This window comes from Gobio gobio (assembly GCF_949357685.1).
Source record: "Gobio gobio genome assembly, chromosome: 22".
Classification (NCBI taxonomy): Eukaryota; Metazoa; Chordata; class Actinopteri; order Cypriniformes; family Gobionidae; genus Gobio; species Gobio gobio.
The window spans coordinates 14,332,221-14,349,225 of record NC_137118.1 but is presented as its reverse complement, the minus strand read 5'-3'; the positions used below and the strand labels follow the sequence as shown (position 1 = coordinate 14,349,225).

At 36.5% G+C, this 17,005-nt stretch overlaps 1 protein-coding gene across 1 annotated transcript; it reads left to right on the top strand.

Annotated features, from left to right (window-relative positions):
• The first annotated feature begins 12,335 nt into the window (after positions 1-12,335).
• golga7 (golgin A7) lies at positions 12,336-16,766 on the top strand. The gene is made up of 6 exons (XM_079804892.1): positions 12,336-12,402; positions 13,247-13,369; positions 14,676-14,828; positions 14,904-15,005; positions 15,635-15,691; positions 15,836-16,766. The coding sequence occupies exons 1-5, from the start codon at positions 12,394-12,396 to the stop codon at positions 15,677-15,679; spliced, it is 432 nt and encodes a 143-aa protein (XP_079661018.1). The 5' UTR covers positions 12,336-12,393; the 3' UTR covers positions 15,680-15,691; positions 15,836-16,766.
• The last annotated feature ends 239 nt before the right edge of the window (positions 16,767-17,005 follow it).

Here is a 17,005-nt window from a genome sequence, read left to right as displayed (position 1 = left end):
ACATTTAGGATTGATTTTAAGGTGCTATTACTTGTATATAAATCACTCAATGACCTAGGACCTCAATACATTGCAGCTATGCTGATTAAATACAAACCCAACAGATCACTCAGATCATCAGGATCAAGTCAGTTAGAAATACCAAGGGTTCACTCAAAGCAAGGAGAGTCTGCTTTTAGCTATTATGCCAGCCGTAGCTGGAACCAGCTTCCTGAACAGATCAAATGTGCTGCAACAGTAGCCACTTTAAAATCCAGACTCAAAACACATCTGTTCAGCTGTGCATTTACTGAATGAGCACTGTGCCACTGTAGGTGCTTTGTCCGAACTGCTTGCATTTTAATTTATATGTTTCAATTTAACCCTGTTTTTATTTTTATTTTTAATTATACTTTTTATTTTTATCTTTCAATATTTTTATTTTGTTAAGGCTATCTGGGTGGAAGATGTTGAGAGACGGGGAGCGATAAATAAGTAAACCTGACTCTCCATTTTCTTCCACCACAGATAGGGGTTTTCATCTTTATTTTTAATTTCTTTTCATTCCTATTATAACTGTTTTAATTCTCTTACGAATATTTTTATTTCATTTCTGTGTAAAGCACTTTGAATTGCCACTGTGTATGAAATGTGCTAATAAACTTGCCTTACACGGCTTGGCTAACGCTAACAGGCTAAAGCTAAATTGCTGAATAAAGTCGTTATTTTTGTTTGTTTTTGCATACAAAAAGTATTCTCGTGGCTTCATAACATCAAGTTTGAAGCACTGGAGTCACATGGACTATTTAATTATGTCTTTCCTATACTCAGAGATGTATAGTAACAAAGTAGAACTACTTCACTACTGTACTTAAGTACTAAAAGGCAGTATCTGTACTTTACTAGAGTATTATTTTTTTCTCCTACTTCCACTTTTACTTCAGTACATATTTTCGATGAGTTTAATACTTTTACTCCGATATTTTTTTCTGTGCTGCATCGTTACTCGTTACAATTATAAAAATTTTACGAATCATTCCATTCCAAACCCACATTACCGCGCATGAGAGAGAGAGAGAGAGAGAGAGAGCGCGCGCGAGAGTGCGAGAGAGAGACAGAGCGCGCGAGAGAGAGCGCGCGAGAGAGCCCCGCGAGCGCGCATTCACTGTCTTTAAAACAACACGAGCGTCTTGCGCTCAAATTTCTCTCTACTTGTTTACATAGTTAATGTGCACTGTGAAGTAACATATACAAACAATGAACAGCTGTATTTTTATTAACTATATTAACAAAGATTAATAAATACAGTAACAAATGTATTGATCATGGTTCATGTTAGTTATTAGTCTAATACATTAACTAATGTAATGTTAACAAATCAAACCATATTGTAAAGTGTTACAAACAAATCATTTACTCAGAACACCTCTTGAAATGAGAATATAAGTGTGCTTATACCCCATTTTTTTTTAGTAAGAGTGGTTATAAGATTTAATCTTCATGAACTACAGTATTTTCAGGTTATTTATATGACAATATGTAGAAAAATTACCTACCAACATTATGATTGTCCTTTAGCTTAATCATTTGAAATAATAAAAACAATATGATGTTCAAACTTTTGACTACTTTCTTTAATAACTACATAACACAATACTTGTACTTTTACTTTCAGTACTTGAGTAGTACATTTTAAAATAAACTACTTGCAATACTTAAGTACAAAAAATGTTGAATACTTTAGTACTTCTACTTAAGTGTGGTGCTTAAAGAGCACTTCAACTTCTACTCAAGTCACTTTTTTGATAAGGAACTTGTACTTTTACTCAAGTATGTGTCTCTAGTACTTTATACATCTCTGCCTATACTTTAGGGCCTTGAAAGTGTTCATCACATTGTTGTCTATGGAGGGATCAGAGAGCTCTGGGATTTCATCAAAAATATCTTCATTTGTGTCTGAAGATGAACGAAGGTTTGGAACGAGGGTGAATTATTAAATGACAGAATTTACATTTCGGGGTGAACTAACCCTTTAAATTGGTGTTCACTTTTCTCAGTGATTATTTTTTTATCAGCTGATGTAATAATTATGATGTATTTGAATTCTATGTTTTTAACATTGTTCGAAAGATTGTTTTAATTAGATGACTGAATTACTGTTCTCAGTGGTTTAAACAGACCAATGGTCATTGAAAAAACTGTTATACGAAAATTAAATACTGTTGCTACCTCTTGTAGTACATAATGTTTTTTTTTACTTGAAGTCAGCTTTATGTAAAGGTGAAAAAATAAGCTATACTGTGTTTTGCACTGTTGCATTGTCATTTTAAAGAGAATAAATGTTTTGTATTGAGATGCTGGTTTACTGTTTCATGGTGAATAAAAAAAATGAAGAAAATAAAATTTAAAGGGAAAAAAAGTAGCTTGGAAAAAAAGTAACTTAATGTGTGGCTTACAAGGAGACATTTGTAAATATTACTTAAAAAATTATATTGGATATACTTAAAACTATAATTTTCTAAATTGATAATATTGAGTTGCTATTACTTAAGAGTCCAAGTTGAAAACATGCAAAGTCTAATAGGATGAACACAAATAAAATGAGTTTAAAATACTCAAAAAGCTGATGCAAATAGTTGCCTCAATTTTATTGAGTAAAACGGACACAGTATTTTTTACAGTGTACATTCCTTCTATAAATCAAAGAATGGAATACACATAAAGGCACTCCCGCTGGACAAAACTCTTTTAAGAGGATTTCAGCTTTTAGCACCTTCTTCCTTGAACCTTATTGGTAGAAACGGTAAAACTGAAATCCGTACAGCTGCATTTCTTCAGGTTGAAAAGCTCTTGTGTAACAGACTCATAAAATGAAAGTGAAAATGGCTGTACATGGAGTGTGTCAGTGGGGCATCTATAAAATGTCTGATCTAATTCTATAAAAGTTCCACAGCCTGATTTATAATAGTGTTTGTCAAGTTGGTCAAAGCAAGCCGGATGGCTCCTCTGCTACAAAGACACATTATTTAGAATTTACAATGAAGCATCTGCGACTTTTGGCTCGGTTTCTGGGACTGGGACGCAGATGCTTTCTAGATGCCCTTCACTGCGTCTCGTTTGCTTTTCACACTGATTTGAGAGCAGCTTCTACTCAAATACTAACTTCAGCCATTACAAACGTCAGTGTGGGCATTTCCTTTATCACATTACTGCAGCTGCATGCACTGGCTTTCATAACCACACAGAGCAGAATTATTTCACAATGTTCATAATGAAGTGAGAGTTGAATAAGAACAGACATGCTATCATGGGATGCCAAACTAGTCATCACTTAAGATGTTTTAATTACACCAAAATACATCTGTCATCAGGATGTGTTTACCTTGCTTTTTTCTCTCTAAACTCCACACGAGAGGATCTTTGGTGGTATCAGACCACATATCCCTCCAATGAGACCACCGGTTGCAAGAATCTCAGAGATTGATTCTCAAGAAATAAGGGAGATTTATTATGAATGTCTCCACTCATGACTTGGCTGGAATCCGAGATTTTCTTGATATTTTAGACAGCACTCACATTAGTTAAACATAGATTCTGTTCCCCTGACATTGAATTGGTGAAATATAAATAAAGTTGCAGAACATTTGTAGGGAATGATTGAGGACTGAGTCGAGTTTTTGACATGCTTACATACAGTTTTGGGCTAACACTATTGTTCAGAATGGTAATAAAATTATTCTATTTTATTTAGCCAAATTAAATAGTTTTAAAGGTGCAGTGTGTTATGAGTATCTATTGACAGAAATGCAATCTAATTCAGTGGTGGATAAAGACCTTACACAATGAACCGTTATGTTTTTATTACCTTAGAATGAGCCATTTCTATCAACATACACCACAGGTGAAGTCAACATTTTGTGCTGCCATTTTTCTACAGTGGCTCTAAATGGAAACTACTCTACAAGTGCTAGCTACTCTCTGCTGTCTCAGACGACAACATATTTGTCCTGTGTCGGCCACCGTAGCTTCGAAAGGGAGGGATGAGCGGTGGGCAGTTGCAATTCGCAACCTCACCACTAAATGCCGCTAAAATTTACACAGTGCACCTTAAATGCAAATTTGAGTTCTTAATATTTTTATTAAAGTACACTCTGTAACTTTTGACCCTCTAGTGGTTAAAAAAACATTGTTTTGGTTGTGCTTCGGCTCTACGTTAGCTTGGTCCTACCAGACTCTCGTACATTTCATTTGTACAGAGAGTCTGGCCACTCTCCATTGACAAGCGTTAACTTCCTTGAAGGCGGGGACTCTGTTGAAGTTTAAAACTATTGGATCTGCCCTGAGCCACTCTGGATCTGCCATAACTGCCATTGCTAACGTTTGGTCGTGAGCTTGTGACGTATGTCATCTCAAACCAAGCGGCAACCTCCTAAACTTTGCAGTTTCTCTTGAAGCTGATACGGAAGTGAATTAAACTGCAATTTATCAACTGGCCGCTAGGGACAGGCTCCAAAAGGGAGCAGAATCTCATTGAACTCTTGTTAAAATGCCCAACTCTACAGCAGAAAAAAACATGTTTACAGCCTGGTACAAATTGTGGTTTTGGTCTATACGGCTAATTTTTGCCCTTCATGACAACTGTGAGGGGGGAAACTGTGAATTTTTTTATAACTCATTCGTTTACATTATATAAAGCCTTAAAGTCCTGCATAATTAAGGGCGTGGCCACTTTGAGTGACTTTGTTAGTCGTCACATCACCTCAGCTTCGCCCACGTCCCGCCTCTTTGCCCATTTTCTGTTATCCGGGAGTGACGCACTGCCAAGATGGCCACTCCCTCTGTTCACTGATTGGACTGGTTAAAATTTGACTGGAGAAAACCAGAGAATATACCGCAAACCCAGACGGAGTACTGAAGGAAAAGGAAAATTGAGCAGAAGAACTTAGGAGGGCGGAGCCAGGCTAGCTCTGCGTGACTGTGTGGATGAATATGGCCCTTCACAATAGATAATGCTTTACAATGAACTCTGTTAAAAAAGCTACATATGGCATTTTATCTGTTACCTGTTGAGCAATAAAACTCCACCACTCTGTCGCAGGCACGGGGGGGGGGGGGGGGGGGGGCTTTTGGTGCTCGAGCCCCTGCCCTTTTTCAAAATGAATCAAAAGTGCCTCTCTCAGACAAATATCAATAATAATATCGTGGTCAATAACACTAAATAAATGTGATTATTATAACATGACATTGATGACAATGTATACAATAGTAACGAACGGCTCAAAAGTCGGACAATTTCTGTTTGAGGCGTTGCCATAACGCGTTGCTATGGGTTGCGTGCGTTTTGATTGATTGCTGAGCCTGATTTTCCTTTGTTCGGAAGCGGCTCTCGAGCCAAATATGGTCCTTTCCGAGAGTGTGTGGCCTTACGGAAAAAAAGTAAACCAATATTTTTTTTCATTCATAATCAGAGCTAATGTGTTGATTTAATTACAAATCTATATATTATATATTTTAAAGGTCCTGTTCTTCGTGATCCCATTTTTCAAACTTTAGTTAGTGTGTAATGTTGCTGTTAGAGCATTTATAATACCTGTAAAATTATAAAGCTCAAAGTTCAATGCCAAGCGAGATATTTTATTTAACAGAAGTTCCCTTTCAAAGCCTACAGCGAACGGCTGGTTAGGACTACATCCTGGTATTTCCTGCTTTAATTACGTCAGTAGAGCAGTTTGTCGACTAACCTCCGCCCACAAGAACGCGCGAAAAAGGGGGCGTGGTCTTGTTGCTCCCGCGTGGAAAATAGGAAGTGTTGCGTTCGGTTGCGTTCGTATAGTTTGTTTGTTGCCATGTCGTCGAGACGCTGTTATTTTCATCCCGGAGTCAAGTCACCTTTGTTTGGCTTTCCCAGGGACGCTGTACTTAGAGATCATTGAGCGCATGCATCCCCGTTATGGTAAGAGGCGTGACCTTTCCGGTAACGTGCGCTCTGCGTGTGCTAAGCTGCTGTCCAATCACAACACGGGAACCGCTGGCACAATCAGAACTCGTTACGTGTTTCTGAAGGAGGGACTTCATAGAACAGGGAAATACTCAAGCCGTTTTGAGGACAGTGAAAACAGCAGTATACAGATAAGTAAATTGTGTGAAAAATACTGTGTTTTTTTACATGTGAAACATGAACACATGTTATATTGCACACTGTAAACACAATCAAAGCTTCAAAAAAACACGAAAAACGGGACCTTTAAAGTATTACACAATTCACCAATGCCCGTTTGTCATGTATACACCAACCAATCGTGATCTGGCAAAGCAAGTTCAAATTCCATTGGGCATGTGAAGTGGAGCGGTAATTTTCTGTTCTTATTCATAAATCGGTTGAAAACTACATGGACAGACGAACTAACGTTTCGGGCTTTCGGTACGGTGCGCGCGTGTACCGAACGGTTATGAATGTAATCTATAACAGTTAACAGTCGGCTTGTTTAAAGCGCGGAACACACTTCAATCCGAGTTCCCACACGAACATATTAAGTATTCAGTCCATTTTATCACGAAATTCAAAGATAGACGCGTTTCAGTTCAACTTCAAGTGGCAGCGCGCGAGTGGATGCGATCATCTCTTCCTAAAAAAATGAATATCTAAAGGTATGTTGAGGATACATTACAACTTACTGAAACGTATCATATGTTGTGTAATCGCTCCATCGGCGTTTCAACCGCGGAAAGACAATAAAACAGCTTGTAAACAAACAATGTCATGTAGAATCACCTTAGAAGTCATTCAGTGTCCACAGCTGTGAGTTCACTAGAGAGATTAACTCTTTCACTGAATACATGCACTATATTAGCCTATATATTCGTTATATTAGCCTATATATTCATTATATACCACTTAGCCTGTTAGTGATGTCTTGTTTATTTAATGTATGTTTAAATAAACCTGTCATGAAAATTACAGCCACTAAATGATTATATTTCAACGAGTTGGAGAAAAAATAATAATAATTAGATTTAGATATTAATGCAAAAACTGCCTTATGTGAAGCTTATGAGTGTTGATTATTATATCTAAAAATAAATAGCAAATTAATTTAGGCTAATAGTTTGGGCTCTGTTGTTAATCTTTAATAGCAATATGTAAGGGCTCCCTATATAGTTTACAGCATTATCTTTAAGAAACTTTTAGTTATAACTGAATTCATTTAAGGACAGACACAATTTTTTTTTCATTAAACCACTGTTGAATAAAAATGAATAAAAAGTAATTTTGTAAAACTGCTGTACCGAATCCATACCGAACCGTGACTTCAAAACCGAGGTACTTACCGACCTTTTTGCCACCAGACTGTCCTCTGTTCAGTGATTTTTATTTTTATTTTAAAACAGGCGATTCCCCCGAAAGGGTCGAGATTTAGCGGCTCCGTGTCAACCTTTCTCTCTTGTTGTGACAACTAACCTATCCCACGCATCAAAGTAGCCAGAGCATCTGGTCTCTATTACGGATATGGTGAGACACGAGCTATGCTTATCTCAAGGCGAACACATTAATAGTGTCTGATATATAGTTTTTAAATATCTTGGATCTGTTCATTAATTGTATTCATTGAGAAGTGTGAGAGACGGCAGATGACAGTAGATGTTTGGCCCGAGTTCATGACAGGGAGCTCTGGGGCCGTAATGGGTTCAGAAGAAACAGAAATTACTTTTGCAGGAGCCTCAAGGGTGACTATATCAGGGCAATGTACTATGAAACTGTAACAGTGCAATGTATAAATAAACATTCAATATACATTTTCTTGCACGGTTTCTTAAATGTTCTTACATATTTTCTTATACATTTTCTTGCAAATTTTCTTACAAATGTTCTTATAATATACATTCTTTATGTATAAATATATATTATATACAATTAACTATTATTTACAGATCTCAAAACAAGCAATGCTGCCAGATGCAAATATAGCTGCTTCAAGTCAAGGCTCCAGATGCTCCCAGGTTTTCACAAGGGAAGGATTTGTTACAAAGCGCTTGAGTGAAGATAAACAGTTGGAAGTAGCCTAATATGCCTGATATTCCAGAAGGAAAGGTTATCTTACCGTCAAGCATCTTTCTAGCCTGATAAGCCAGACCCACATCAAGATGTTGGGTCTGGGAACTCACCATTGGCAGGGCTCAATCCTAGGGTCGGGACAAACGGTTTTTCTTTCAAATTCCCTCTGCACGCAATTGGATAGCGCTACAACCAACCAGAGAGCAATGTGAAGTGGAGCTAGTTGATAGATAGAAACTTTCGCCGTATCCGGTCGGCAAAACTCCGAACACATCTCCCTTTCTTAAGAATGACTTCAGTGCCGTTCTTTGTTCTTTTCTCAAAGAAAAGCTTAACTCAATGTCTTCCAGAGTCGCGGCCAAAGCCGTTTCGAAAGACCGCTGTTCACCAGATTCTTTGCCTACAAGTAGCGCCACACGGCAGTAGCATGCGGAACCACCACAACTCTGCCGTGACGTGCCGTCATTATGTTAAGCCCGCCCACCAACTCTATACACGATGTGATTGGCCTGACCAGAGTTTGGTTTTTCCAGCTCGCAGATCTACCGAGAGTTGCTAGACTACACTCGCGGCAGATTACATTTTCTGCCGCTAGGGTGTCTAGATTTCTAGGCTAGCAACTCTCGATTGATTAACACAAACCTTGCTCACTGGAGGTATGCTGGTGGTTGTGCAATCATTCAATCTTTTCATTTAATAATCTTTAATTACTGTGAACTATATTGTTTGTTTGATGCTAATTATATAATAAAAAAATTGAATCAAATAATTGTATTATCTCGCAACCATATACATAAGTGCAACAGTATATAGTAAATCCTGCAAAGGTTTTTGTATTTTAATTTTTAATAAAATGTATGTACATTTATAATACTAATACTTTCTATTATATTACTTTTGCATCAAATTACAAAAAACAAGTTGCTGCTGATGTGAGGGTGTTTGTAATACAGCGTCTATGGGAGTGATGGTAAAAAGTAACATCTTTCTCTCTTTTCACTGCCGTTATCAATCTCACTCTATTTTTTTCTTCTTTTTGAAAGTTGTGAAATCACTATTGTGGAGTTTTTCTTTTGCTATTTGAGCAAATGGGCACACAAAAATATATTTAATGTGTACTCTCATTCACCGCTATAAAAGTTAGCTCAACTATGACGACTTCTGCTCTAAGAAACCCATAAATGTGAAAAGGGTCTATAATAAAAAGAAAAACTGATTAAATTAAATAACAGTCTGTGCTTGCAAAAATATCATGGCTGTAAAAGTTTATTTTTTATGTTTAGTCATTTTGCTTCCACATTGTTTGAAAGGTAAGGTATGTCATATGTTTTTTATTATTATTATTATTATAGAAATGCATTCTTTATAGAAGGATAGAAAATTTCCTGTTGCAAAAATTCAAAAAACAAAAAACGTCAGATCAACAATTATGTGAGATGAGAATTTTGATATATATATATATATATATATATATATATATATATATATATATATATATATATATATATATATATACATACATACATACATACATACATACATACATACATACATACATACATACATACATACATACATACATACATACAGGTGCTGGTCATATAATTAGAATATCATCAAAAAGTTGTTTTATTTCACTAATTCCATTCAAAAAGTGAAACTTGTAAATTATATTCATTCACACAGACTGCTATATTTCAAATGTTTATTTCTTTTAATTTTGATGATTATTACTGACAACTAAGGAAAATCCCTAATTCAGTATCTCAGAAAATTTGAATATTGTGAAAAGGTTCAATATTGAAGACACCTGGTGCCACACTCTAATCAGCTAATTAACTCAAAACACCTGCAAAGGCCTTTAAATGGTCTCTCAGTCTAGTTCTAGGCTACACAATCATGGGGAAGACTGCTGACTTGACAGTTGTCCAAAAGACGACCACACCTTGCACAAGGAGGGTAAGACACAAAAGGTCATTGCAAAAGAGGCTGGCTGTTTACAGAGCTCTGTGTCCAAGCACATTAATAGAGAGGCGAAGGGAAGGAAAAGATGTGGTAGAAAAAAGTGTACAAGCAATAGGGATAACCGCACCCTGTAGAGGATTGTGAAACAAAACCCATTCAAAAATGTGGGGGAGATTCACAAAGAGTGGACTGCAGCTGGAGTCAGTGCTTCAAGAACCACTACGCACAGACGTATGCAAGACATGGGTTTCAGCTGTCGCATTCCTTGTGTCAAGCCATTCTTGAACAACAGACAGTGTCAGAAGCGTCTCGCCTGGGCTAAAGACAAAAAGGACTGGACTGCTGCTGAGTGGTCCAAAGTTATGTTCTCTGATGAAAGTAAATTTTGCATTTCCTTTGGAAATCAGGGTCCCAGAGTCTGGAGGAAGAGAGGAGAGGCACACAATCCACGTTGCTTGAGGTCCACAGTGTTAAGTTTCCACAGTCAGTGATGGTTTGGGGTGCCACGTTATCTGCTGGTGTTGGTCCACTGGGTTTTCTGAGGTCCAAGGTCAACGCAGCCGTATACCAGGAAGTTTTAGAGCACTTCATGCTTCCTGCTGCTGATCAACTTTATGGAGATGCAGATTTCATTTTCCAACAGGACTTGGCACCTGCACACAGTGCCAAAGACACCAGTACCTGGTTTAAGGACCATGGTATCCCAGTTCTTAATTGGCCAAACTCGCCTGACCTAAACCCCATAGAAGATCTATGGGGCATTGTGAAAAGGCTGATGCGATATGCCAGACTCAACAATGCAGAAGAGCTGAAGGCCACTATCAGAGCAACCTGGGCTCTCATAACACCTGAGCAGTGTCACAGACTGATCGACTCCATGCCACTCCGCATTGCTGCAGTAATTCAGGCAAAAGGAGCCCCAACTAAGTATTGAGTGCTGTACATGCTCATACTTTTCATGTTCATACTTTTCAGTTGGCCAAGATTTCCAAAAATCCTTTCTTTGTATTGGTCTTAAGTAATATAAGTAAAAGAAATAAATATTTGAAATATATCAGTCTGTGTGTAATGAATGAATACAATATACAAGTTTCACTTTTTGAATGGAATTAGTGAAATTAATCAACTTTTTGATGATATTCTAATTATATGACCAGCACCTGTGTGTATATATACATACATATATATAAAACAGGACAATCACATTGCAATATGCTAGCTTGTATTGATCTAAACTAAAACAACACTATAGAGGGGCATGAATTAAAAAACAAAATAGAATGATTAAAAACAAAATGTTACACAGACTAGGATGTCAGATATTGTATCAATACACTCAGAATGCTAATAAAATTAAAATATCACTGCGCAACATTTTACAAAATATTGTCTAATATATGATCTGACAAATGTTTTTTTTTTTTTTTACAGATCTCATAGACTTTCTGCATAAAGGTCATTCTTTTTTATGTCCATAGTGAGGTGATCCAATAGTCCTTCTGATTAATCATATATCATGTAAGGATGACTGAACCACTGCTGTAAAATAACAGTGATTCCTTGTAGCCTATATTCTCAATCATAAAGACTTTTCTCTGTTGTAAAAAGACAGATGGAGACTGCTGTTTAGGCATTATAGTTTCCTCCTGATTTAGCTCAGTGTCACAAATGCATCTGTGATCAAAGTGAAGGTTAGGCTATCGTGAATTAACATCAGTTCACTTTTAGTAAGCTGGACTGGGACGTTTCCTTTTCTCACAGGAACACAATGTCCTCCTCTCCGAAATGTTCTGATGATATTGTCCTAATGCTGGCAAACAAATAGCTACATTACTATGTTATGAGTGTCTGTTTTACATTTAAGTGGCATCCAAGACTAAATCCACCTCAGAATCACAAAGACAGTTTGTTTTTCTGCCACATGCCTCTGCCACTCAATTTCTGAAACTGTTACACAATGTAATTTTATTTTTATTTCCAATTGTCAGATTGTCTAATTATCATATTCTCCTGTACCACATTGAATTGAATTTACCACAGAAACATTAATTCTTCCGAAAACCCATTTAATCTTAGGTTGGTTATTGTAGGCTAGTCATGGTTATTTATTTAGGCCTACTTATTTTAACTACTGTGTCGGAAATCACTTAGCCTATATTCTATAGCGTTCTATTTGTTTACAATATTATTTGAATTACAAGTGCTTGCCTATGTTGACCAATTTGAATGAAAACGTTTAAAATAAAATGATGGCATTTATTTTGAATTTCAAATCGCCATTAGTTTGGAATTGGTGTAGCAGCGGAACTGAAGAATAAAGCCAAAGGTTCCTACCGGACTTTATTTTGAAGAGGATAGGAGGTTGAACAACAGGAAGAGGAGCAGAACTAGCCACCATGGCGGAGGTATGTGAATAAAAAACATTTTATTACAATTTCCTCTTGTCCATTGACAAGGATTGACGTCTGAAATAACGCGTTATACTAAATGTTTTATTATCCTATTCGGATAATTACATGCGTGTCTTCTTTGTAATACCATTATTGTTAGATACGTTAGCGCTTCTCTAGTGGTCGTCAAAGAGAATTATCTTTGTCGATCATTAACTTTCGTAAAATAAAATTGTCTTTGTCAGTATACTCGTATGAATATAAAGCCAGGTAACATATTTAAAGCGAGCTTCATGTTGTCATCCGATTTCAGTCGTTTTATTTGAACATATCTGAAGATGGTGCTGCTATTAGGGCGTTGTGTGAGGTTTATGTGTATACGGATATGATTTCCTGTTTTTAATGATCAGCTTTGATCATAATAATCACGATAAATGTTATTTTAGCACCAAATCAGCATATTAGAATGATTTCTGATTCTGAAGGATCATGTGATACCGAAGACTGGAGGAATGATGCTGAAAGTTCAGCCTTGCATCAGGAATAAATTACATTTATTCAAATAGAGAACTGAAATTGTAATAACTTCACTATACCACTGTTTTAATGTATTTTTAATACAGATAAATGCAGACTTAGTGAGCATAAGAGACTTCTTTCAAAAACTTTTGAACGGTAGTGTATGTTATAGATAAAGATGTCTTGCTAGGGTGAGAAAAGTAAGTTAAACTTTAAAGAAAAATATAACATGAATCATATTATTTTGAAATGGAAAACGTTAGTTAAGTTTTCAGCTTTAGCGGTTAAAATGTAATGATTTCTGTGTTTTTAATAATACACTCTTTTGTTTTCTCTCCAGACGCACAGCTTGCAGGACCTGCGGCAAGCAGCCGTCGCCTCCAAGGTTTTCGTGCAGAGAGACTACACCTCCGGCACCATCTGCAAGTTTCAGACCAAGTTCCCGGCAGAGCTGGAGAGCAGGGTGTGTAGCAGTGGCGGAGCCAGATGGGTGTCTGACTGGCCACCCCAAAATTTAGATCGCTACTTCCATTTCACCTCCTATTGAAAGAAGCATTTCTTTTGACGAGCAGCGGCGCGGAACATAGTTCATATATTAACATTGATTATTAATAGAATATTAACGATAGTTGCCAAACAGACGATTAAAAAAAAAGGGAGTCATGCACAAGCGCAGAGTTGTTCAAGATCCTGCCGCGCCATTCATAGTTTTTCCATTAAATGACAAAATTTGTCTCCAAATGTTTATTAATGTATAATGACTTCACCCTAGGCTGCAAGATTGTGTATAGACATTTTCAGTATTTTTCCTTGTGTAAAGTCTGTGTTATGGAAAGATATAATATAGATCGCCCTTTGTTTCTGTTTGCACATTTTTTGTACAGCAAAACACATCGATGCCACTGTTTTCATTCTTGAAGTGAACTTTTTGCCCGTATGGTGATTTAGATTCACTGTTTTGCATTGCCGCCTTGAACATGAGAAAGCGATGCGTTTAGTGTGTGGCATATGATGCTTCATCCACAGAGGATGTTGGGCTTGCGCTTAAATGGACAAATACACATAAAAGTATGACAAATAACCGTCTTGGCGAGTGTCTTAGGAAACACATGTCTTAACCGAAAGTAAGCATTTGACAAAGAAATCGTATGCGTGTCAATATTGGATTCAGTATTTTGACTGCAGCTTATAGTCTACCTCCTGCCATCTGTCATTAAAGTTGAATTTGAATTAATTTTTTTATACGTTTTTGAATGAAGGATTCAATGATAAAGACTCAGCGTTCATGAACGAGTCTCTTGAATGAATGATACATTTTCTTAAAGCTGCAGTCCTTAATTGTTTTTTTTTTTGGTTAAAAAAAAGATACATTTTTGAGTAAGTACATAACCAGCCAGTGTTCAAAACCTCATTACCTTACCCTGCCTCACAACAGTAAGCTTGTAATGCGTTATAATTTGAGTGGTACTGATAGCTCTCCATGGGAAGTATGAGCTTATACACTTTTATCCCAGTACTTCTATGATTTAATATGAGTTATTGTAAGACAGAAATAAGGATACTGTGTTGTTGGAAAGACTGTTTGTAAGGTGTTGACTTATTCATGATAACTGCTCTCTCTGGGGGGTACTTGTGAAAGGTTTAATAGACATTTAGGAATAGGATTGCGTGGGTGGTTAAATCAAGATCGCAATCTTTTAATGATTAGTCGTCCAGTAGTTATTACCTCTCACAGAGTGTGTATGCTGATAATTGTTTTGTTGTTGCAGATTGACAGGCAGCAGTTTGAGGAGACCATGCAGACCCTGAATAATCTCTATGCAGAGGCCGAGAAGCTGGGCGGCAGGTCATATCTGGAGGGCTGTTTGGCCTGCCTCACTGCATACACAATCTTCCTCTGCATGGAGACCCACTATGAGAAAGTGAGTTGACAGAGTTGTAGGCCATCGATATGACCTTGTCGATATGGATTTAAAACAATGTGTTAATTTGTTCAGGTGCTGAAAAAGATTGCCAAGTACATCCAGGAGCAGAATGAGAAGATCTTTGCTCCTCTTGGGCTTCTCCTGACTGACCCCATAGAGAGGGGACTCAGGGTTGTATCCTTTCCTACCTGAAAACGTGGGTCTTTCTGTCCCATGGTGAAAAAAGGTGTTTCCTGACCTGAAACAATTGCTGTTGTATTCTGGTAACTTCTCTACCGTTCAAAAGTTTTTCCAAAGAAATGAATACTTTTATTTAGCAAGGATGCATTCCTTTGCTCAAAAGTGAGTGCAAAGACGTTTATAATGTTGCAAAAGAGTTCTAGTTCAAATAAATGCTGTTTATGCATCCAAGTATCTTGAAAATTATAATGTCTACAAAAATATTAAACGGCACAACTGTTTTCAACATTGATAAAAATAAGGAATGTGTCTTGAGCAGCAAATCAGCATATTTAGAATGATTTCTGAAAGATCACAATGATTGCTACTGAATAAATAAAAAAAGAAATGTAAACTTTTGAACAGTAGTATTTTCCTCAAGACATCCGATAAAGATGTCTTGCTCAAGGAAAAGTAATGAGAGGTTTTTCCCCATGTTTCAGTTTCATACAAATTGTACTTGATATGGAAAACCTTAGTTTAGTCTTACGTCTTTGCTAAAATTTAATATTCAAGAGATTGTCTTGTAGGTGAGCGGTCAACTTTCATGTCTGTGTTTATTTCCTCAACTTGAGTTTTTAAAGGTGGAGATCACTATTTTTGAGGATAGAAGTATTGGTTCAAGATAAAACACACCAAAGGTAAGTCCTTTTTTTTTTTCCTGACCTAAGACTTTTTTTTGCACACTTCTATATGATATCCCATTTTTATGGAAGTGCATTGGTTCATACTTACAATAAATGAGTTAATCTTGAAATAATGCAATGTTTTATTTATTCTTGCAGGATCGTGTTTGGAACGTGTTTATTGGCCTGCTGGACTCAGTACCTGCTTCTCCATCATGATATCACAGCCCTATTGCTTTAAATGTAGATAGTATACCTTTATTTTCAGACCATTGATTCATTAATAGAGAGAGTGATTATATAATATAATTATATAATGTATCTTAAACTCTTGTATAATGTATCTGAAAACTCTCCAATTCAACTTTCCCTCAGTTATCGGCTTTAGTTATTTTAAATCTATGTTGTGCCATGTAATTTTATATTGCAGCATTTGATTTCCTGTCTCTTGTTTTCTGTATATACTCGTCTTGAATGGGAAGTATATATTAAGTGCACAATGTTCTGTCTCTGCATCTTGATTATTAGGATCGTTTGTAACTGCGTTCTCATAGTAAAAATCTTGTTTTGAGATATCTGCTCAAATATGTGCTTGTTAAACCTGTCAATACATTCATGCCGAAACTTTGGTTATGTGTGTATGGAAATTTGAGACTGATAATGACAGTTTGTTGTATTTATTGATTTTAAGGAATAAACAGTTTAGTTTCTTTATAACATTGTTCCATTCCCCTCTACAAAAAAAACCCTTTTATTTTTTAACACTACGTTTTACTATATTTACCAATGAACTACTGTACTTTTATTTGGGTCTGCCATATAATCCTTATTTCACACAAATGCCATAAATCCTTAAAAGGCATGGCTTGCATTTAATATTGCATATCCAGCTTGTATTTCAGACTGCTGTCCGTTTAACCTGTTTCTTGCGTAAATCTTTTTATCAGTGTTGTATCATAATGTCTTTTTTGAAAATCTTTTGACACTTATTTAAACTATGTATCGTATAATAAATAGTGTTTTCTTGAACAAATGTTTTGTGTTCATTTAAACATTCCATGTTAGTTGGCATTAAAATAGACATGAAAGGATTTCTGTTTGGCGGGACTTGATTTTGTCCACAGGGAATCGATTGGATTCCCTGTGGTTGTGGTTTGCCATTGTGGTGTGAGTGACAGCTGTCCTCACGCCAGTAAACACGTCATCAAAGAAGAGATTTTCTTTAAAATAACTGATAAATCATCTATAGTAAATACTGCAATATTTCATAGTGACTAAAATAACTTGTTATTGCACCCCTGACCGCTAGAGGGGTTGAAAAGCTTTACA